The following is a 24135-nucleotide window of genomic DNA, read 5'->3' on the forward strand; positions in this document are numbered from 1 at the left end:
AACTAGCTCAGTTCACTCAGCGAAAGGTCCTTGAGGTTCATCCACATGATATGTGACACAATTTCCTTCTTTTTCAAGGCTGAATAATATTCCTTTGGTATGTATATGCCACATTTTTTATCCATTCATCCAAAAATGGATACTTGGGTTGCTGCTATGTCTTGGCTATATTAATGCTGTTATGAACACTGGAGTGCAAATATCTCTTTGACACCCTGCTTTTAAATCTTTTGGAGATAGATATAGCAGTAGTTCTATTTTAAAATTTTCAAGGACAATGGGAATTAAACATCAACCCACAAAGCCTTGAAAGACCCTCAAAGAAATAGCATTGATTTACACTGCATCAATTCACAGTTTTTCAACTTTATAATGGTACAGCAACAACATGCATTTAGTAGGAACCATACTTGGGATTTTGAATTTTGATCTTTCTGTAGGCTAGCCATAGGGTACAATGGGGTACAATGCCCTTGTGATGCAGGGCAACAACGGTGAACTGCAGCCCTATCAGCCACGTAGTCACCAGGGGAAACAATGGATGTTCACAGTGTACTGTATGCTAAGCTATAAAGTTTGGTGGGTTAGGAGTGTTGAGTGCATTTTCAGTTTATGATGTTTTCATTTTATGGTGAGATTACATCCTAATAAAACCATCGTTATTGAGGAGCATCTGTATTTCGCTTCCTTTTCAGTGCTCTGGGTAGCCACAAAATTGGAATACTTTTTCTTCCTTCATAATTTTTTTTTATTTGTTCTTCTTAGTTATACATGACAGTAGAATGTACTTTGGCCTATTATACATACATGGAGTAACACTTATTCTAATTAGGATCTGTATTCCAATAGAAGACTAGGAAAGTTATGTCTGATTAATTCTATTCTGTTCCCCTCCCGACTCCCTTCCCTTCATTCCCCTTTGTCTCATCCAAGGATTTCTATTCCCTTCCCCATCCTCCCTTGTTGTGGGTTAGCATGCACACATCAGAGAGAACATTCAGCCTTTCATAATGTTTTAAATGGATTGATATTTACTTTCCAATCAACCCCCAGTGTCTGACCTTCGTAATATAAAGAGGAATCTTCAGTTTCATTGAGAAGTCTAGTGTATTCTTTTCGATGGAGGAATATCAGGAGTTGGGAGCGCTGCCTACTTGGAGGACAAACACAGAGTCTACTTTGGATCTCCTCGTGACTCATGAATGATTGGCAGATAGCCTTCCCTTTTCTTTCTCCCTCCATGAAAGGCACTGTTTTTTCTCACCCAAAGGCAAACAATATTGCACCTAAGAACAGGAATGCTCACTGCAAATAGGAACAGGAATGCTGTAAGTGCTCAAATTGTAGCATTTTTTTAAATATAGGGCAGTGTTAAACGTACCTTCATCTTGCCTATTTAATTACAAAATGAGAGAAAATGTAAAAAATCTACATTTGTACAATATGACTGTCCCCCTGCATTGTATCAAGACAGGCTGAAACTAGAAAACTAATACCAGCACCCATGTGTATCTTTATGGATTTTCTGTTAAGTTTTGTCTTATTGAAAAAAGCAGATGTGTGCTACCTTGGTGACTCACTATGTCTAGTAGATGCTGCTGTCTGTGAAGAGATGCCTAAAGAATATGGTTGTAGTCACTATGTCACCCCGTCCTGCATCAAATATCACCTCCTCTGGGAGGTCTTTCCTTAATAACAAAACAACAGACAACTCGTCCCACGAATACAGAATAATTCCTAACCCTTGTGACCTACTTTGCACTGGTTTATACCTTTCCTATTGAAGTAGTGTATTAATTATTGTCTTTATCTTACTCCTCACCCTGTCAGACAGTTCTTTAAAGCTGATGATCGCTTGTCCTTACTCTTGGTATTCTCTGAAGCATGTCCCACCAGCAAGGAAAACCAAAGGTGTTTGATAAATGTCTCTTGGACTGAATTGAGCTCACTGTTTACATATGCATTATACTAACTGTTCTGGTTGTTCTCAGTCATATGAAAAAATATGCAAATATACACTATCATTTTATCCTGTTGCCTAACCTAACTAGGCAGATTGCAAGTCATTTAATTTCTTGTTGACTGTTCAGGAAGTTTTTGTTTGTATTGAATGGAAGTCAAACCTGATGAGTTTTTTGGCACTTGGAAAGTTGTTTACAGTTTTCCTTTTTCATTGCGATATTGTTTAATGGGACCTGCCCGAGGAGTGTACTGTACACTAGACGGTTTACACTAAGCATTTCCTCCAAAGCACACCCGTCAGCTGACCCACTTACCACTTGTACTTACTAGGTAAGGTGGATACCTGCAAGCTTCAAACACCTATTGCAAATGACATCAGTTATCTTGCCATTACTATTTGTAAGTTTTAGCACCAAATCATTTCTGGTCCCTCAAATATATGTACAAGAAGCTACAAAAATTAATTATGTAGTTTTTATTTTTTCTATTAATTTTAGATTTTTATTAACATGTATTAATTACATATACTAATGGGTTCAGGGTGCTATTTCTACACATGTATCTGAAATGCACTGAACCAATTCAACCTCCCTTTTTCTACCCTCTCTCCCCCACAGCCTTCCCTATCTTGAGTAATTACTATTCTACCTCCAGGTCAACTCTGTTTCAATTTCCACATATGAGAAAGAACATACAGTCCTTGTCTTTCTGTGTCTGGCTTATTTCACTTAGCATATTCTTTCAGTTCCATTCATTTTGCTGCAGATAAAAGGATCTCATTCTTCTTTATCTCTTTATCTGGTAATGGGCACCTGAACTGATTCTGTATCTTAACTATTATGACTAATGCTGCAGTAAACAGGTATATGCAGGTGTCTCTTTTGTATGATGATTGCATTTCCCTTTTCTGTATACCCAGAAGTCGGATAGCTGAACTTATGGTAATTGTATTTTCAGTTTTTTCAGGAACCTCCATGCTGTTCTCCGTAATTTACATTCCCACCAACGGTGTGTAAGAGTTCTGGGGACTGAGGATGTGATTTAATGGGAGAGTACTTGCCTTGCATGCCTAAGGGCCAACTTACTCTCCAGCAATTCCTTTTTCTTCACATTCTAGCCAACATTCGTTCCTTATTTGTTTGTTTTAATAAGAGCCTTTTTAAATTGGGATAAGATGGTCACATTGTAGTTTTGATTTGTTTCCCTGATGGCTAAGGATATTGAGCATGTTTTGTTCATATTTTTATTGGCCATTTGCATTTCTTGTTTTGAGAAGTGTCTATTTATATCATTTGCCCATTGTTAAATTGTACTACTTGGGTTTTTTGTTTGTTTGTTTTCCTTAGTGTCTTGTATATTCTGGATATGAACCCTTAGTCAGATGAATGGTTGGCAAATGTTTTCTCCTATTCTGTAGATTGTCTCTTCACTCCTGTTGTTTTCCTTTGTTGTACAGAAACTTTTTAGGTAGATGCAATCCCATTTGTCAACTTTCGATTTTGTTTCCTGCATTTTGGGGGTACCATCCAGAAAATCATCGCCTATACCAGTGTCTGGAAGTGTTTTCCCTATGTCTTCTTTTAGTAGTTTAGGAGTTTCAGGTCTTAGGTTAAGTTTTCCCTCTGCCACTTATTGAAAAGACTATGCTTATATTTTTTTAAAATATAGATTTTAGTTGTAGGTGGACACAATACCTTTACATTATTTATTTGTACATGGTGCTGAGGATCGAACCTAGGTCCTCACACATGCTAGGCTAGCCCTCTACCTCTGAGTCACAACCCCAACCCTCCAGTGTATATTTTTGACACCTTTGTCAAAAATCAGTTGCCATAGGTACATGGCTCTCTGTTCTGTTCCATTGGTCTATGTGTCTGTTTGTATGTCACTACCATGCTGTTTTGGTTATGATGGCTTTGCAGTATATCCTGAAATCCGGTATTATGATGCTTTCAGCTTTGTTCTTTTTGCTTAAGATTGCTTTGGCTATTTGGGTCTTCCATAGTGCCACATGAATTTTAGGATTGTTTTTCTAGTTCTGTCATTGGTATTTTTTTTTTAATTTTTTATTGTGGCTTGTTCAAAACATTACAAATTTCTTGACATATCATATTCCACACTTTGATTCAAGTGATTTTGACGGGAATCTCCTTGAATCTGTAGATTGCTTTGGGCCATCACTTCTTGGCCCTTTGTCTAAAATAAATCATATTGCTTCGGGTAGTATGGATACCATCACAAAATCCATCCAATCCATGAACTTAAGTGGTCTTTCCATCTTTTTGCATCTTCTTCATTTTCTTACAGCAGTGTTGGTGTAGTTTTTATTATAGAGAGTTTTCACTACCTTGGTTAAGTTTCATCCTGGGTATTTTATTGGTTTTTGTAGCTACTGTAACTGGAATTGCTTTCACAATCTTTCTCTTCAAATTCATTATTGATGCATAGAAAATCTACTGATCTGGGTATGTTGATTTTTGTATCCTGTTGCTTTACTGAGTTCAAATATATAAACAAGAAGCTACAAAATATAATTATATTGTTTTAAAAAGAAACTTTTGAAAGGAGAGCCTGGTCTTGCTATTCTAGGAAACTTATCACTGTTCTATAAAGGTAGAAAGAACACACACCCACTAGCATTACTTATTATTAGAAATATACATTTTTAATTTTAAACATATTATATAATGAATATGTGGTATAAAATAATTTTTATCACTATGATGAACTGATTTATTTTAGTCAAACTAAGAATATACAGGTCAAATGTCTTCCAGTACCGTATTGTAGGCATGCTGTTTATTACTCGGGAGTAGAAGATGCTTTCTTTTTCTGTCATAGAGTATACATAAATTTTAATTTACTTTTCCATGAATAATATTTATGCAAATGTTATGCTTTGATGTTTAGCAATGCTTTTTTACTAATGAAAATTGAAGTCCTAGAGATTAACACTAAAGTTAAATTATGATCTCATCCATACTATAATGGCTTTAGATGAAACAGGGTACTAGTAATCTCTTTGAGTGGCCAACCCATTGTTGTAGAACGGGGGTACATCTTACTAAAAGTTGTTTATTGGGTTGGGGTAAGGTAATAATACCGTGATCAGAGTGTTAAGCTCTAAAAAAGCATATACTCTCATATACTTTCAAATTTTAAAGTAACATTAGTTTCATAAAACATACCTGCTTCTCACAAATTAATGCCCAAAACAAAAAGAAAAAAGTAAAAATCACTCAGTGACCCATTGCATTGACACTATCCTGACTGTTCTTTCAGGAAACTCTATGCAGAATTTTAAATGTACTTTTACATATAAGAAATATTCATTCATGCTGTTCTGTTATTAATTTTATCATTTAAATAATATGCTGGGAACATCTTTCTATTCCAACAATCTATATACCACAGTTGTAATAGTTGTTGTAGTATTTTTATGGTGTATAGTTTAGTTAATTCCCTCCTAATGAATATTTAGATTACTTTCAATTTTTGGATATTATCCATTCACATTTCAGTGGCCAGAAGGTTGGCAGGCCCTGAGAGTGAGTGATGCACATCCCATAAATATTTCACCAACTTCTAGTTATGTGATGAAATTATTAACAGGGCTTATTAAATGACTATCTTATAATTAACACAGAGCAGTAACTCCTGGGAACAAGCCCTTGTAACCCCTTGTACCCACCACTCTGGAGTCCCCTCCAGCGGCCATGACTTATTCAGATTCCTGCAAAGTCCCCTGATCTGGGAACTCCTTGATTCCCAGTGTTTTTCCCATTTCCCTTCCTTCCACTCTGGAAAATAATGCAACTGCTGATTTTTCTCCTCTTATCTTCCCACTTGCATAGGCCTGGAGTTGGTTGACTCTCCTTTAGAAAATCCCTTGCTATATAATCACCTCCTCAGATCTTCCTCAGTCTCTCTCATCCTGTCCTTGGCCCTCTGACCCGGATCCAGTTACCTCCTGTTCCTGCTTCTCTCCTTTCCCTTTCTATCACTCCTTTCTCTTTGTCTCTGCATCTACATCCCAGGGCTTGATAAAACAACCACTGTATAAAAAAATAAAAAGAATTCATAAATTCTGAAGTGAAATTAAACAGCATTAAAATAAAAAGCTATTTTTGTGACCCTTTAACAAAAGGACCAAACGTGAGAAGTCTCTGTTGCATTCGTTTTCAGATATTGATATATAAGTTCCGCATTCAAGAATCACATATTTATAGATTTCCATGATTCCTCCCCTCCTTCCTCCCTGTAAGTTTTATAGAGTTTAATTACTATATAGCACCTCATATGGTATTATGTTTTTCAAATTAAGTTTTATTTTGGATTCTCTCAAGATCTGCTTTGGCTTAGCTCTAGTCCAGCTAACTGAATTCACTTAGGGAGTCTAGCATGTTATTCTTTTCTCCTTTTCAGAAGTAAACAGCTTCACTAAATATTTTCTTTTCTGTCATTTCCAAACATATTGGCTCTTTTGGTTTGGTAAAGGCTTACTTTAGAATTTTATAACTGAACTTGTTCATCAAAAGGTAGTGATCCACAGAGGCAGTGGTCTGTTTGATATGCCCCTGTTTTGGGCACAGGTAAATATAATGTCTTAACTGAATGAGTGAATTATCTTGCTAATCTCTTTTATTTCTCAATAGGTGTTTTGATCAAAAGCTTTCATTGTAACTGTTGTTCTGTTTTTGTTGTTGTTGTTTTCCCATTTTAAGTGTAAATATCTTTTTTCAAAACTCCTCTGTGTTATATGGATTGTTCTAGGCTAATTATGGCATTCATTACCACTTATATCCCTTTTTTAACAGAAACTACATTTTGACTTCTAAATGCAGACTTAAAACTGTACTTTTGGAATGTACATGTTAACATAGGCCTCCTTTGAAAAATATTGAGAATTAGTACAGTTGCACTTCTTGTACTTAGAGGTATAATTTTGTTATTGTTTCTTTATGAACTTTACTCTCACTAACGTTTGTGTTCTTCTCATTAGTAACTGTTCCTTGTATTATAACTTACACAAAACTTCTGCTTTGCAGATGTAAAATATTACCTTTGTGTTCAGTAATAAGCCTGTAAATTGTTTTCAGAAAACAGTTTTGCAAAAGACGATGCCTATAACAATGAAGACCAAACTCTATACATTTGGATTTCAGTTTACCAAGAGAATTGGGGTTACCTCTATGTGTTTCTTCCTAGCCTCTGTTTTCTTCAACCTTTTCCTTTCTTGAGAGTGCCCACTTAGTCACCTTCAAACCTCAGTTGAGGTTTTGTTGTAGAGGGAAAAAATTCCATTTGTTGTTTTTCGCTTCTGTATATTTATCTTTCTTTGCTGCAGATGACACGGAGGCTATAGAACCAAGAAATTGTTTCTGATGGTTTGGACAGGCTATTTTTTATTGCTCTATTTTTCTTTTTATTTTATTTTATAATTGAATTTAATCAGTTTTTCTCAAATCTTCAGTTATGTCTCACTCAGAACTAGGACAAGCTTGCTTAAACTACCTTTCTCAAAATTCAAAGAGACCTCAGGATGATGACAATTGTGTTGTTCATTTAAAAATAAAAATTTAAGAAAGCAAACAGAAAACAGGAGCAAGAGAGAGAATATAACTGGAAGCTAATTTTCCTAAAGGATTTTCTATTATATTTTCTTTTGTTTCCTGCAGAAAGATAAGAAACTGCTCCTGCCTTAGTGACAATATTTTCCTATCTGTGAATTACCAACTATAATGGTTAATTTGAATTGTCAACTTGATTGGATTAAGAAATTCCAAGGATTAATGGGGTATGCTGATGAGGATGTGTCTAGGAATGATTTGCATGTGGGATAGCCAACTGAAATGGAGACCCCCCCTAAAGGTGGATAGCACAATCCAATAGGATGATGACTTGAATGGAATAAAAGTTGGAAGAACAAAGAAGCAGCAGCAGATGCAAGCTCCATTCTTCTTGAATGGGTTCCTGATTGCTGCTGCAATCCTCTGAGGATATCAGATTCTCGCTTCTTCCCTCTTCCAAAGCAGACTCTGACAGTGATTCTCCAGAAGGCTTAGGTCTTAGATTAGGGTAGCACCGTTGATGCCTCTTGTTCTTGGGCTTCAGCCTCTTGGACTGTGTAGCTACTGGTTCTCCAGCTCTCCAGCCTGCAGACAGCCATTGTGGACTATCCAGCTTCTGGTCATGTAAGCCAACCTAATAAGACCCCTTTTTATAATTATACTTCCTGTTGATTCTGTTCCTCTAGAGAACACTGACCAATACACCAACCAATACCACTTGGAATCTGAGATGGTTGCCATTGAGATACAGTTATGTGTATGTTCTTTGTCTCCTGCGTCTGAACAATGAGATCCATGAATAATGGAGGATGAGGGCAAGGTTTCAGAATTTATTTAAGAAACAGAAAGGAAGCAGAGCTCTCTTCCCTTGGGAGAAGGGACCGAGAGAAGGTTGTCAACAGAGTGACTACAGTCTAGAGTTTACGTGGTGTTGCTGGAGGTGACCTTTAAAACTATTAGCTAATGACAATAGGGTGGGAGTTCCTATGTCCAACGAGTGAGACTCTCTGTGTTCATATGTTCCTTGTCCAGTCAGGATGCTGATCATGCACTAGTCAGGTGCTGATAACCTGCTATTTTTCCCCAGGGGTTGGCTCAGGGTTCCTGCATTCTTTCAGGCTCCAGTGAAGTTACTAATCACTGGCTCCACAGAATCTGCCCCTTAAGAAGGTCCCTCCCCTAACTGCCTGTATGTTTTTAAGAGACAGCACCTTCTTGCTTGCCCAGGGTATGTGGAGAGGGCATTGTCAGAGCTGTCAGATGCTTTTTTGCTGTGTGTCAGGCGGCTTCTGTTGTGTTTACTGGACAGGGTAGGAGTAGAGGAAGCCAGCAGGTGCTCAGATGGGCTGGGTTTAGAGTTGGCTTTAAAACTTTCCTAGAGAACTGACTGTGGTAGACAGAATATAGCCACCCCACAGTACCCATTTTTAGCTAATTCAGTCAAACCAGTAATCTAATTCTGTCTCTAAGAATTTCCCTTTTCTGGACATTCTGCATAAATTAAATCATGCAGCTTGTGGTCTCCTGCCTGGTTGTTTCACTTTGCATGATGTTTTGTGATTTTTAAAAAATTTTCCTGGCGTGCCAGGCATTGAACCCAGGACCTCATGCATGCTAGGCAGGTACTCTAACACTGAGCTGCATCCCCAACCCTATTTCCTCATCCTTAACAGAGATTATGATACTAGTACCTTCCTCCTAGGACTGTTATAAGGATTAACTCAGATCATGATCTAGTGTTTAGCATAATGTCCAACATACAGTAGGAGGCCAGTAAATGTTTTGTTCTACTTCTAGTACTTATTATATTTGTTATATTTTCTTCAAGTTTCTGAACAAATTCATGAAAACATTTTACACACGAATATCATGCTATTATCATTGTTCTAGTCCTTACAATATGAGGAACCTGCCAATTTAGGTTTTTAAAACGATTTGGGAAGTGTCAATAACTTAAACACCAGGCTTATTTCTTTTTCCTATGAGAAAATAGGTTCTAGATTCTAGGCTGACTTGACTTACAATGTGAATTTTTGGAGTGTAACTTGTTTGCTACTTGGGGACTGCCTGAAATCAGGTAAATGAGCTTGGTGTTCTGAATTCACTTTAAAGTTTACAGCAGTCTTATTTGTGGTGCTCTGCCATCTCCAAAAACTGAAAGAAATAAAGATAGTTAATTCTGTTCATTCTGATATGTAATTCTGTGCCATAAATATAGAATTTTAACACAATAAAAATATATTCTAAATATAGTTTATTCTATCTATTCTAAGTATATCTAATCTTAATAAAATCTTTGTGAGAGTCATAAAACTGTACACCATTAAAAAAAGCTCTGTAGAGATTCTTTAGCTTGCCCTAACATGACCTGACAAAGTAATATGCCTGATAGAAATAGAATCAAGGAAATAAGAACTAGGTGAGAGGGATGTGGTAGTGGTAATAACTACCAATGACTACTGTTCTTGGGGTTCTCATAGCATTTTACACACACTTCTATTTTGTATCCCTGTTGTATTTTGTATAGTCCTTTAAGCCTGCTAACATTGTGTTCTTTCCTGGATCATTCCCTAACTGTAGCTATAAACTTTTTAGAGGAAGAATCTGATTTATCCATCCCAGAATTATCAATGACATGGCTAGTCTTTGGCACTTTGGTTGGTTAGTGAATGAATAAGTATATGGGTGGTTATATAACCATTTAGAGCTTAGGGAAAGTTCCAGATTTTTCTTGAACAACATTGTTGCTCTGTGTGTCTTTGGGTTGCTCTGAAGAACAGAATAAGCTGGTGGTCACAGAATCATTTTCATTTTTGCTAATGATAAGCTACTTAGCTTTTCTGGAAATTGACACAGTGTTTATTGGCTGAAGAACACAGCGATACATAGCACCTCATATGGTATTTCCTAATTAAGTTGTCTTATTTTGGGTTCTTTCAAGATCCACCTAGGCTTAGCTGTAGTCAGAGAAACTATATTCAGAAAATCCAGCATTTGATTCATTTTTCTTTTTTTAGAAGTAAATAACCTCCCCAAATGTTTTTATCATTTCCAAACATTTTGGCTCTCTTAGTTAGAAAAAGGCTGGCTTTTTTTTTTTTATCCTACCATGGAAACACCTGGTTACTATTTAACACTTTCATATAGAAGAGGAAGGACATGCAACCCAGATGTTCATCCATAGATGAATTGATAAATAAAACACAGTATATGTGTACAATGGAATACTATTCAGCCTTAAAAAGGAAGGCTGTCCTGTCACAATAATGCGGATTATTCCTAAATGCAGTAAGCTAGTCAAAAGGCCAATTCTGTATGATTCCACTTATATGAGGTATCTAAAGTAGTAAAGTTAATAGGAACGGAAAGTAGAATAGTGGTTTTGAGGGGCTGGGAGGAAGGAGAAGAGGAGTTGTTTAATTGGTGTAAAGTTTCAGTTTTGCAGGAAAGGTTTGGGAAATCTGATTCATGACAATGTGAATATACTTGATATTAATAAACTGTATACTTAAAATGGTTTGGATGTTAAGTTTATGGGGGTTTTTTAAGAGAGAGAGAGAGAGAGAGAGAGAATGAATATACTTTTGTAGGTCGACACAACACAATGCCTTTATTTTATTTTTTTTTATGTGGTGCTGAGAAGCGAAGCTGGTTCGTGACCGTGCTAGGCGAGCGCTCTACTGCTAAGCCACAATCCCAACCCAAGTTTATGTTTTTTTTACTACAATTTTTAAAAAGGGGACAAGAGCCTTAGATTTGAGTCAGTTTAAATTGGCTACTTTAAAAAAACTTTTCCAATGTATTTAATGAACCAAGGTCTAGAATAAAATATATGTACGCATAGTACAGAACAAAGTAAAAGTAAATGGTCATTTTTCTCCTTCACACTTTCACCATGTTTTAAATAAAATGCAAATCGTCCCTATGAGAATATACCTGGACTGTTGTCAGATACCGTGAAGCTGGGTAAAAAATGACCACAGTTTATTTCAAACTGTAATAAAGATTATTTAGAGACATGGAGTTATTTTCTTACTGATTTGATAGTTACCATTTTGTATCCCCACTGAGATTTGAAAATGAATCGATATTATAACAACAAAGGTTCCAAATCTCCCATTAACTAATAGACAGGTTGGCAGTGCTGGAGCTGTAACCCGGAGCCCCCCGAGCTAGGCAGGCAGCTCTCACAGTACTGCACCCAGCCTGCCCTTGACTTCTTGTACCATCACAGGCTAAGTTCTTGGTGAAGACCACGTGTTTCTTGGGTTGTGTTTCATGACAGGCCTTGCCAATGTTTCTTTAACCCATTTGGAAGCACCCACGTAGTTCTATTTTAAGGGTATATAAATCAAAGATAGCTGGTTTTGCCATAACTTGCAGATTTGAGGAGTATTCCCACTGGAAATGAAATGTTTTATACATGCTATTTATTCTGATACAGATCATGACACTGATTATATTCTTTATACTGTCTTTTATAAGCATGTAGTCCACCTCTGTGCATAGAGGAAATTAATTTTTTAATTGAATTGTAAAGGAACTGTAAAGGTAAGTTTTGCTTCTTAGAGGACACATATTTTTTAGTTCCCCTCTAAGTCATGCATTGTACTAGGCTGTAATAGAAATATAAATCAGACTCCCTGCCCTGAAATGGAGGTAAATGCCTTCACAGCAAATCATGATGCCACACAGAGTCCCCTAAATGCTGTGATAAAATACCTGATGACTTCTGTGAGAATAAGGAAAAAACAATAAAGCAAAAAGCAATGAGCTTTGAAGATAAATGGAATTTAGCAAGTGAAGACAGAGAGGGAAGGAAAAAAGATCATGAATTTAGAAATGTATTGTTGTACCTTGGACCTGAGGTGCAGGGGAGAAAATGATGAAAAACAAGACTCAACATTACTTGAGAAATTGAAATTGCTAACAGTCTGATGCTGATCACTTTCGGTGGGCATACAACTTAGGCTGAAGATTAAGATGTATTTTCTTTTAACAATTAATTTGAAAAGTTCTGATAAGTAAGATTCTGAAATTAATCATTTAAATGGAAAAAAAAGACACAAGACTTCAGCTTCCTGCTTTAAAATTGCCAGTGGTCCTGATCAGCAGTTGAATTTCTACAAAATCTTTACATTTTGCTGAAGGGGATGGAACTTGTACATACTACGCCAGTCCTTCCCTTCATTAACCTTGCTCTGAAGTCATCAGTGGCCCAGCCCTTCCCACCCCATGTCTGTTTTTTTCAGATAAACAGAATTACAGAAATGAAAGAGATTCAAGATATCATCACAGCAAAACCCAGATTTTGAACTGAAGTTTCCAGAAAAATACTCAGGGTGACGAATTCTGTAAAAGGCAGAGGCATCCCAGGTGCCCAGTTGCTCTGTCTAGAACAGAGCAAAGGCACCGGGAATGGACTTCACATCTCCACGCAAGAGCCTCGCTTCCCTTTCCGTGGGTTTGCTTGTCATTTTAACTGCACTGTCTGGTGCAATTTGTCTGAAACCCAACTTCTTCTGGGTCTTGCAATTTGACAACAGCTGAGGGCAGTCACAGAATCACTGATTCTTCCTGGATTGTCACCACTGAGTATTGACCCATCACTGCTCCTCTGACAACTTAACATCAGCCACATTCTTGTGTAAAAACCCATCTGCTCCTTTACTAACTGTTCTTACCTCTGAATTATTGAGAGCTTTTCTGTAAGACACAAAGGAGTTACTTTATTATACTAGAGAAGAATTTTTGCAAATTCTTGAAAAGGACAATAATGCTATTCCAATTTTCATGTACTTCTGAACATCAATTGAATTCTGATTTTGTCATTGCAGACTTGATAATGATTTTCCTTAAGAAGTAATAATCAGCTACAGCTTTTTCACTCTTTCGTTTGAAAACATGAATCTGAAATAGATTGAGACATACTATTACCTAGCAATTAATTTTTGAAAGTTATTTATCCCTCCAAGTGATTGGTGTCTTGATGTCATACATCTGGAATATTTTTAAATATCTAAAAAATTAATATAACATTTTCAACTGATCTTTAATATTTGTTATTCTACAGGCATGTTGAGTAATGTTTATGCAATAGTCTAGAGCTTTCCTTTATAGAATTTTGTGTTCCATTGGTGCTTTTGAGAAGAAAAGACATTATCAGTTGGGTTAACAAGTTGTACTGTTTATAAAAATCCGTAACGTGAGGGGAAAAGATAGATGCTGACATGTAGAACATAAACTGAATGCCTAGAAACATCAGCAGTTCTTAAGAAGGTGAACATTGCCAAGGCAGGGCCAGATATAAAAACAATTCTGGAAATTTTGGTTTCTACTGCCTCACCTTAATTCTAAGAAACATTCGGTACTTTACTATTGAATGTTATCTTTAGAAAAAAATCTTCCAACTTTTCATTTATAACATGTAAATGAATATAGGTCAGTCATAACAGATCCAAAGCAAAACAGTATAAATTTAGAAGCTTTTAAAACTTTTAAAATGATTGTTAAACCTGCCCTTGAATGACTGCTTTCAATAGTAGAGTTTTCTCTTTTCCCCTTTTTGGCAAGGAACTCTGTAAGGAGGAGTGTCCCAGCATGTCAGCACTTTTAAATGCAAAACATTAAGGACATAATATCTGCATGGAATTTATGTGCACAAGACTAGGCCATTTGGTCAAATGATAACACAGGCACCTTCAGGCCTAAATGAACAATCACATTGTAAGGGTACGGATAAATCAAATGATGACAGTCCAAAGAGAGGTTACAAATGAAATATTCCATCACATGCTACCATACTTAGTAAGCTTTTTAATTATTATTATTGTTTTGTTCTTTTTAAATTAATTAGTTATACATGACAGAATGCATTTTGACACATCATACATAAATGGAGTATAATTTCTCATTCTTCTGGTTGTACATGATGTAGTATCCCACCAGTCATGTAATCATATATGCACATAAGGTAATAATGTCTGATTCATTCTGTCATCCTTCCTATCCCCATACCCCCTCCCCTCCCTTCACTCTTCTCTACCTAATCCCTTCACTCCGCTCTACCTAATCTAAAGTAACTCTATTCTTCCCTAGGCCCCCACGCCACCCCACCCCTACCTTTATTGTGAATTAGCATCCGCATATCAGAGAAAACATTTGGCCTTTGGTTTGGGGGGGATTGGCTTATTTCTGTTAGCATGATATTCTCTGGCTCCATCCATTTACCAGCAAATGGCATAATTTGATTCTTTTTTGAGGCTGAGTAATATTCCACTTATTAAGCTTTTTAAATTAATGACTTAGATTTAAGACACAAAACACTTAATATAGTAGCTGCCCCCTTAACCACAGTTTTGTTTCCTCTGGTTTTAGTTACCCACAGTCAGCCATGATCTGAAAATATTAAATGGACAATTCCCCCAAATAAACCATTGATAAGTTTTAAATTGTATGCCATTCTGAGCCACACAAATACTCCATCTCACACTGTCCCACCCAGGATATAAATCATCCCTTCGTCTACGTAGGCACGTTACATATGCTGCCTCCTTGTTTTTGGATCAGTTGTCAATGTATCACAGTGCTTGTGTTCAAGTAACCCCTGTTTTACTTGCTAATGTCCCTATGGTGCAAAAGTAGAGAAGCTGGCAATCCAGATATGCCAGTGAGAAGCTGGGATGTGTTTTCTTTAAGTTAAAAAGGTGAACATTCTTGACTTAGTAAGGAAAGAAAAAGTCATATGTTTTTGTTACTAAGATCTATGGCAAAAGTGACTCTTCTGTCCATGAAATTGTGAGGAATGAAAAGGAAATTGATGCTAATTTTGTCCTTAAACCTCAAAAGTATGGCCACAAAGTGTCACAGGTGCTGAGTTCAGATGGAAAAGGCATTGAATTCATGGTTGGAAGGCATGAACAGAAAATATGTTCCAAATGATAGCAACCTGATGCACAAGAAAGATTGAGCCCGTATGAAAACATTCCCTGAACCAAGGGACACCAAGACATCAAGGAAATGTTGTATAGATTCAGGAATAAGTTTGGGTCTAAAAACGTAAACTTACTGAAGAGGCCATACCTGCTGATGAAGAAGGTGCTGCCACACTTCGGGCACAATTGGAGTAAAGAGAAAGGGTAACAATTCAAACAAGTCTTCAATTGCTACCAACACTGGACTTTCCTCAAAGAAGTGACCCAAAAGAATCTACATTCATAGAAGTGCAAAAGGCGGCACCAGACCATAAAGCATGGGGGGACAGATTCACCTGGTAGTACGTGGCATATTGCAAGGCCAGTGATAAAGCCAGGTATAGTGTACAGAGTGAAGAAACCACACTATCTCAAAAACAAAAATCAAAACGACCCATGTTCTGGCAATGTAACCAGAAACGTGGGTGACAGGTATCTTTATGAAATGACTCTACCAGTGCTTCATCCTAGATGTGAACAATATTTTGAATAGGATGGGTAATAACTTAAAGTTCTGTTACTAGTAGACAATGCACCTGGTCATCCTCAGTCTGTTGAGGATGAAAAGGAAAACGTCAAGGTTATACTTTTATTCTCACATACAACCTCATTTCTTTAGCCCTTCCATTGGGACATTATTCAGTTTTTCAAAGCTATGAACATCTACCTAGTATCACATTTAGTCAGCAGTTGATGCAGACCATAATCTAGATGTAATTCTGGAAACTATTCACTATTGCTGATACAATATTATTAATAATAATATTTTAAGCAATAATAATATTAGTCAGTTTTGTGATGGATGAATTAAAACCAGAAGCTGTCAATATCTGCTAGAAGAACTCAATCCAGAATGATTTTAAAGACTTCCCAGGGACTGATGGAGAAGTTTGAAAAATTATTCATTGAGCAAGGCAAGTTGGAGAAGCATTTGCTGATGTTTGATGAAGAAATGCAAGAACATATTGAAGACCTTTGCAAAGTGTTAAATGAGGAAATGGAAGAACCTGTTTTGTCCTCTACAGAGAAAGAACAGGGGACGGCAAAGCAGAACCATCAATGTAGATACTACCAGAATATGCCAACATCATTCAAATTGCACAGATATTAAAGGACAAAATTATGGAATATGATCCTAGTATGGAATGCAGCATTCAAAAAAAGTCATCTCTCTGATCATGAAAGATTAACACTGGATGAAATAAAAAGAAAGAAACAATGATTTCCAATTTCAATGTTATTCTAGAGGGCATCAGCAAAAAGCCCTTCAACTGTCAAGGACACCAGTCATTGACATCTGCTCCCAACATCCAACTATCCACATCATCATGGCTCAATGATCCAACATCACCCAAAGCAGACGCTCCACCTAAGGTATTGTCAGAGGTCAATAGTATCCTACCAGCGTGTCATTCACCTCCCTTCATCTCATCCTGTAGGTATTGTATGATCTCACATCAGCACAAAAGAAGTGTAATATAATAAAATATTTTGAAAGAGAGACCCCATTCACATAACTCGCACATAGTTTTGCAAAGTATTCCTAACATAATTTTGAAAATTTTGATTCTCACAAGATCCTTAAAATTTTATTAACATGTCTGTTTTGGCAAATGAAGAAACAAGTGTTCAAAGTTAGACAGCTTTCCAAAAGCTACACTATATGCACAGTGGAGCTAGAACCTGAACCTCATTTTCTAAAACTCAGAATCCCCCCACCCCACCCCAACTAGCCTCTTGGTCTGAAAGCCCCACTCTTCTGTGCATTATTCCATGACTACCTGGTGGATCTGATGGATCAGGAGCAAGTACTTAACTTTCACAGTGACATACTAGAGGCACAAGAGCAGTGTTTCTCAATCTTTTTGGTATTTCTCCTGAGAAATGTTTTTGAATTTTTTTTTTTAATTTAAAACTCCTTTAAATTTAAATTTCAACACCTTAGATATACTGTATATCTAAGTGTGTATTAAATGTATTTCTGTATTTAATAGATACCTTGTCTATTTAGTTTCATCCCCTAAGGACCAGCCTCCAAGACTTAGGGATTTGTTTCAGCTTCCCCCCATGCATCATTGCTTCCACCCTCCGAGTCATACTTTTTTAAGTGAAAGGCAGCACATCTTTGCAGCACATAGTTTTATCAACCTGCTCCCTGGCAATACAGTTTGGGAGGTACAACAGCCTGCCTTCTGTCCTTCCATTCCAAGTGGACAGTGTGTCTGCTGCAATAAGTATTTCCAAAAACTTTGTTGAGTCTTCTGTGGGTTTCACAGGGATTCACTCCAATTTTAAAAGAGATACATTCACAGACCTTTGCAAAGCAGGCCTTTTCTATCTTTGGCTCATGCTAAAATGGCCAAGAGAGAATGCCTTTTAAAAGTCCTCTGATTTGATTGAAATGATCTGTGAGACACTCTTAATCATCTAACAGGGTCTTCAGTGTGACTGAATAATATGAGCTTTTGATTTTTCTGAGGTTTTAGCAAAAGGTTTATAGTCCCACTCTCAACCTTTTCTGTAAAATCTTCTTCCCTAACAGTGAATTGCTTAATTTTAGTGTCCTTTGCCAACTGAAGAGTATGAGAATTTTTACAGTCATTTGCTTTTTGTGGGGGTTCTTCCCTCAGTGTCTTTCTCTTTTCCCCTTTGCATTTTACTGGAGTGACAAAAAGAAACCAGGTGGCACTTTTGAAACATCACTTGGAAATCACTTGAAGAGTATCACTAAGCCGATTGCTTACAAGTTCTGCTTTCCACATAACTTCAGGATCCAATTTTGCTAAGCTTTCTGCCACCATAACAAGGATATCTCTCCCTCCAGTTTCCAATAACACACATCAGTGGACAATAACAACTCCGCTTTGAGAAAATAAGGAAATGGTTTATTCTGAGCCAGTATGAAAACCACGCCACAGGAACACAAACTCGAGTCAACAAGGTGACCTCAGAAAGGTCAGAGTTCCCAAAGGACCTGGTTCTCCCAGGAAGAAGATTGCATAGCTTTTGTACTCCCAAAAGTGGGTGGGGTCATCAAATTGGTCAACTACAAAAGAAGCAGAGATTCTTCTTCAAGAAAAAGATATTTCAGCAATACCCAGAAATCCCCTACAGGATTCAGTCCTGATTCCCAGCCTTAAGGCCTTAAGGCTAGGATAGGCCCAAGGTCTGTCAAACTTGATATACACTTATCCTGTGGTCACAGAAATGCTAGGTCAGACACTGTCAAAGGGACTAAAAATGGCCCAGTTCAACTTTGGCTTCCAATCTACTCTATCTCCATGAGGTCTTAATGCTTCAATCCATGAACAACCTGAAATTTCTCAAGTACAAACATAGCCTTCATGGAGAACTTCAGTTCACACACATTCCTCATTTCCTTGGAGTCCTCACCAGTGGTTTCCTTAAAGTCCAGATTCCCACTGACAACCTGCTCAAAACATAGTAGGCTTTCTCTTCGATGCCATTCAAGTTCTGCCCGTGTCATTCCAGTAGCTAGATCCAAACCACTCCCAAGATTTACATATTTGTTATAGCAGCACCTCACTTTCAGATACAAAGCTGTTCGTAACAAATTGTCACTGTCTTTGTGGCTTAAAATACAGACATTTGCTATCTCACAAGTTTCCATGGGTCAGGAATCCAGGTGCTGCTTAGCTGGGTCCTGTCTTCTTGGTTTCATGGTACTGAAACCAACGTAGCAGCTGGGTACATTTTCATCCTGGGGTTTGAATTTGGGAAAGAATCTGCTTTCAAACTCACTGAGCTTATATGACAGGCTCCATCTTGCTGTAGTTGCACAACTAAGGATGCCAGTCTCTCACTGGGTTTTCACAGCTGGAGGCTGTCTGAGGTCCCAGAGTTCCCTGCCATCTGTGCTCTTGCCCTCTTCTAGGCCCTCTAGAAGTATTGCAGCTTCTTTCTTCATAGTTAGCAGGAGAATATCTCTGATCTGCAAATACTGAATCTCATATAATGTAACTAATCATAGGATTGACATCCTATCAATTTTGCAAATTCTGTTGGCTGGAAGCAAGTCACAGCATCTAGAAGGGATTATATAAAGTTGTTATTCACTGGGAGACACCTTAAGGTGTGGACCCTGCAGATGGTCTAATAGGCTGAATAATGTCCCCCTCAGACATTAGGTCTTAGTTGATGGATACTGCAGATGTTACCCTATGTGGAAAAAAGTCTCTCTGTAGGTGTGATCAAGACCGGAATCTTGAAATAAAAGAATCATCATGGATTATCTGGGTGGGCACTAAATGCAGCTTTTCAACTCATGTCCTTTGTCACTTTTTCTTTTGAATGGGTTCTCTTTCTTAGATAAGTAAGAATTCTTTGCATAGTCTAACTACCAATCCTATGTCAACTGTATGTGTTACTGAAGAAGATAGTTTCTTCCAGTTTTGGTCTTTTTTGTTTTGTTTTGTTTTTGTTTTTTACTTTGTTCATGAGTCTCTATTCAGACTCATTTTCAACTTTTTTTTATTATCAAAAATTTTAAACACCCAAGAAAGATGATTATTTCTCTTACTGAAGCTGAGATAGCTATCTCTCTTGCTAAAGCAGAGTGATAGATACGTGGAAATCTTCCATGTACTCATCACTCAGGTTCAACAGTGGCTGTCTTCTTTTTCCCCAGAAGTACTCATTTTTTCCTTTAATGTCTGTGCTTTTTGTATATCATGTAAAAAATCTTTTAATACAGATTGTGTTGCAGTTATTCATGATAATAATAATCTATCATGATAACACTCATTCTTTTTCACTTTTGCTTTTATATGTATGTTATCTTGGACATGTTAGTGTTAATATATTCAGAGTTTTAATATATTCAAAGCATCAGCAACATCAGTGCTAATCTGTTTTCTTCTGGAGTAGGCTGACTTTCCCTAGTCAGCACAAGCTGTTGATTCAGATCTTGGGAACTTACCAATTGCTCCAACAACGTCATGCACGTTACCATAGAGCTTACTGAAAATCCCATGTGTCTTTATAAGAAGGCTAATCATTCAGGAGGTGTCAAAATATAAATCTGAGTCAGATATGCTGGCATTGTTGTTTATGCTAAGTAATTCCTCTCAATTTTTTTTTCTTATTTCTAGTGTGCCAACTGGGCTTGAAGGCATGAAAGAACAGGACCTTTGCAACAAGATAATGGCTAAAATCCTAGAAAATTATAATACCCTCTTTGAAGTAGCATATACAGAAAATGATAATCAGAGGTGTGAAAACCTGGCTAGGCTTATCATAGTAAAAGTAAGTAACTTCGGTGTTTAATTCTCAGTATCACTATAATTCTGATGGAAGATTTTTTTTGAAAACTTTGTCATAAAAATCCCATCAAGATGCAACTTTAGATTATTATTCCTATGTGTGTGGAGTTCTTATGACATCTATTTCCTCTACTAAATATTGATTAAGTTAGTATATACTCTAAGATTATTCAAGAATACTTGTGATTTTTATGTTTGCTTGTTGCTATAAACCATCTCGAAAGGGCTCATGTGAGCCTAGTGTGCGGGTGAATCGGGTGGCCCTTTCTGTGGAAGCCTGTTGTTGCTTCCACAAAAGGCACCTTCTGTGGTACATCTTCTTGCTGCTGTGTTCCGGTGCGCTGCCCTGCCAGACTGCAAACTCTGAAGGCAACATTCCTCTGTCTTTTTGTCTCTCTGGTGGCTGGCACACTTCCAAGCCCAACTTTAGATTTTAAGTCCCACATAGTAGTCCTTGAAAACTGTCATCAGTAAAGGTCAGTATTTTAGAGGCCTGTAAAGGAGTCCTTGACAATACTGTCTACATCCTTTTCTGTATTGATAACATATCCTTTAAACATTAGACAAATGCACGGAGAGCGGTAAGACCTACATTGGAAAAATCAGAGTATAATTGTCCAAACCAAATTCTCCTGAAGCCGGGAAAGAAGGAAGTCATCTTATTTCTTTCTCTTTCATGTAAATCACGAGAAAGTTTCCCTCAGACTGATCAGATCCACAGGCCACACTGTGCTCCTGCTGACCCAAGTGTGATGACTGATGGAATCAGAGGCACTTGATAGGAGTATCTGAAGGGAGTTTTCGTATTTTCTTTTAGCTGTGGTCATGACTTAGAAGGAGGAAAAAAAAGTCATGGGTATCAAGTAGCACTGCACCAAAGCAGGAAAATAAGACCCATATTAGCTTTTCTCACTAGCATTTATACTACCAATACAATAGACTGCCTAGAATGTGCAGAGTTCCTCTTCTGAGAGCTGAGAGATGCACTTAGCAGGCATCTTGCCAGCCTGATAGAACTTTAAACTGAAATTTGAGGTGAGGCAAAAACAATATCAGATAAAATAATAAAATGAGATAACTGGAGAATACCAGGTATAACCTAAGTTGGCAGCAACCTAGTAACTGAAAAACATATGTCCTTGATTCACAAGAGGAAATAAGAAACACTTCATTCCGTTTTACTATGGAAAAATTAAATAAGTTATTTTTAAAATTGAAAAAAAAATTCTCCCTTAAGTTTGTTCCTTCAATGCCTATAATACTTTACAAAGGGTTCCATTTTTAAATATTGAAAGGCAAATGACTTTGTTTCAGCTAAATCTTTGAGAAAAACTTTATAACACTCATACCTTTTTATTAGGACTCATAACATAAACCTAAAGTGTAATTCAAATAGATAAATATGATCTCCTAGGCACAAACTTGTGTAGATACAGCTAATTGCTGGAATACGCCAATGAGAGATTGCATGTTGTATAAAGAAAATGATTATCTATTGAGATAAGAGGAAGGGTGCCCTGCATGGAAATCCTTGAGCAAGTAGGTTGAAGCCCAGGAGAGGTAGGATGAGAGTACAAGAGGACACACATAAACCGGTAATATTGTAGGAGCCAAATACAGGTATCTTGAGTAGGTGAAGAATATGACAGCTGCTCTTCTAAGTTTCAGATCTGGTCTAGAGGCAGATAAGTGTCATGATTAAAAACTATATGTCTATACTCTGAAAAGGCTCATTCTGTTAAAGCAGAATGTTCGATGAAATTTTTTTTTTCAACTGATCTTGCTGGTTGTCTCATCTCTAACAAGGGGATATGATTCCCTGGATTACCAACAAGGATGAAATACAAATCACAGAAACCATTTAAAAAGGCTGTGCCAATACCATTTTGGAGTTCATGATATTAGAAGGAGAACATGCTGGCGGTTGTTAGCTGTGTAAACCTGAGCAGTGCTTGGAAAATAGATTATTGTTTTTAACTCCAGAAATCTTAAAACATTGCAGGATGGCCAGGGAAATGCTGCATTTTCTCCTTTTTATATAAGGGTACTAATTCCATCATGAGCCCCCACCTGCACAACCTAATCAAACTCTAATTACTCCCTAAAGGCCCCACTTTGAAATACTATCACATGGGACCTTAGGATTTTAAGGCGTGAATTTTAGAGGGACACAAAATTTTCAGTCTATAAATCTTGCTGAGCTAGAATCCTTAGTTTTATCCTTGATTTCTCCTTTCTCATTCCCAATGGGATTCATAGTTTGCCTTATATATGTCTCTAGAAATAGATATTTCTTGTTCAACCCACTACCCCTACTGTTGAATAGTATATATGGTGACCACACTATTTCAAACTCTCTCCCACCTCTAAGCACACCTCTTCCCAACTTCTCATCAGTAATAGAATGTTCCTAAAAGCCAAACCTGATAACAAATTCCTGCTTTAAGATGCTGGGGCTGTAGCTCAGTGGTTGAGCACTTGGCTCGCATGTGTGAGGCACTGGGTTCTATCCTCAGCACCACATAAAAAAATAGATTTAAAAAAAATGAAGATATTGCATCCTTCTACAACTAAACTAAAATAAATATATACATATATATGTACATATATATGTTTACAAAAATCCTGCTTTAAGTAAACATGCTTTTTGCTATTCTTCCAATTTTGCCTTTTACTTGTTTTTCTAGCAGTATAAATTCAGACTTCTTTTTTAAATATTTTTTTCAGTTGTAGATGCATACAATATATATATTTATTTATTTTAATAAATAAATTGAACCCAGTGCCTAACCTGTGCAAGGCAAGCACTCTACCACTGAGCCACAGTCCCAGCCACCGCCCAAATTCAGACTTCTTAAGTTGGAATTCAGACCCTTCATACTCTGTCCCCAACAAAATCTTTTTCCACTAAATAGTGAATCAATACTGTATCCATGCTATGTCTCTTACCTCCATTTGTCTCTTTTGAGGACTTTTCTTTCTCAATCAGACCTAAGCATTTCAACCTAAGCATTTCAATTTTCTAAGCTTATTCTTAAGTCTTAAATCCAAAGTTCTGCCTGATAAGACATACATACACTTCTAACTGACTGATGGCCGTTTGCTATTATATATTCAGTGAATTTCTTATTCTCCTTCCTTGCCCTTGAAGACTAACGATAGGCTTGTACTCTGGGGCTTCATAATTGGCCACCTATGCACACAATTGCTTCGAATGGATATTGCTCAGTCATTGTTCTGTTGAAATCTAATCCCAATCTAATAGTATCTAGAAGCAGAGTCCTTGGGAAGGAATTAGTTCATGATTGTGAAGTCCTCATGAATGAAGCAACTGTACTCACATAGAGA

General features: G+C 37.1%; 1 protein-coding gene across 7 annotated transcripts in view; it reads left to right on the forward strand.

Annotated features, from left to right (window-relative positions):
• Positions 1–24135, forward strand: part of Fam13a (family with sequence similarity 13 member A) — a 362563-nt gene that overhangs the window by 124340 nt on the left and 214088 nt on the right. For 6 of the 7 annotated variants that reach the window (XM_046459235.2, XM_046459236.2, XM_046459234.2 and 3 more), the window contains exon 5: positions 20617–20770. The exons of the other annotated variant lie outside the window; for it this stretch is intronic. In XM_046459235.2, coding sequence (XP_046315191.1) covers positions 20617–20770 — 154 coding nt within the window. The remainder of the gene's footprint in view (positions 1–20616; positions 20771–24135) is intronic. 7 annotated transcript variants of the gene reach the window in all.

Source organism: Marmota monax, unplaced genomic scaffold, assembly GCF_021218885.2.
Source record: "Marmota monax isolate L192 unplaced genomic scaffold, Marmota_monax_Labrador192_F-V1.1 WCK01_AAM20220418_F8-fsc00002, whole genome shotgun sequence".
Taxonomy (NCBI): Eukaryota; Metazoa; Chordata; class Mammalia; order Rodentia; family Sciuridae; genus Marmota; species Marmota monax.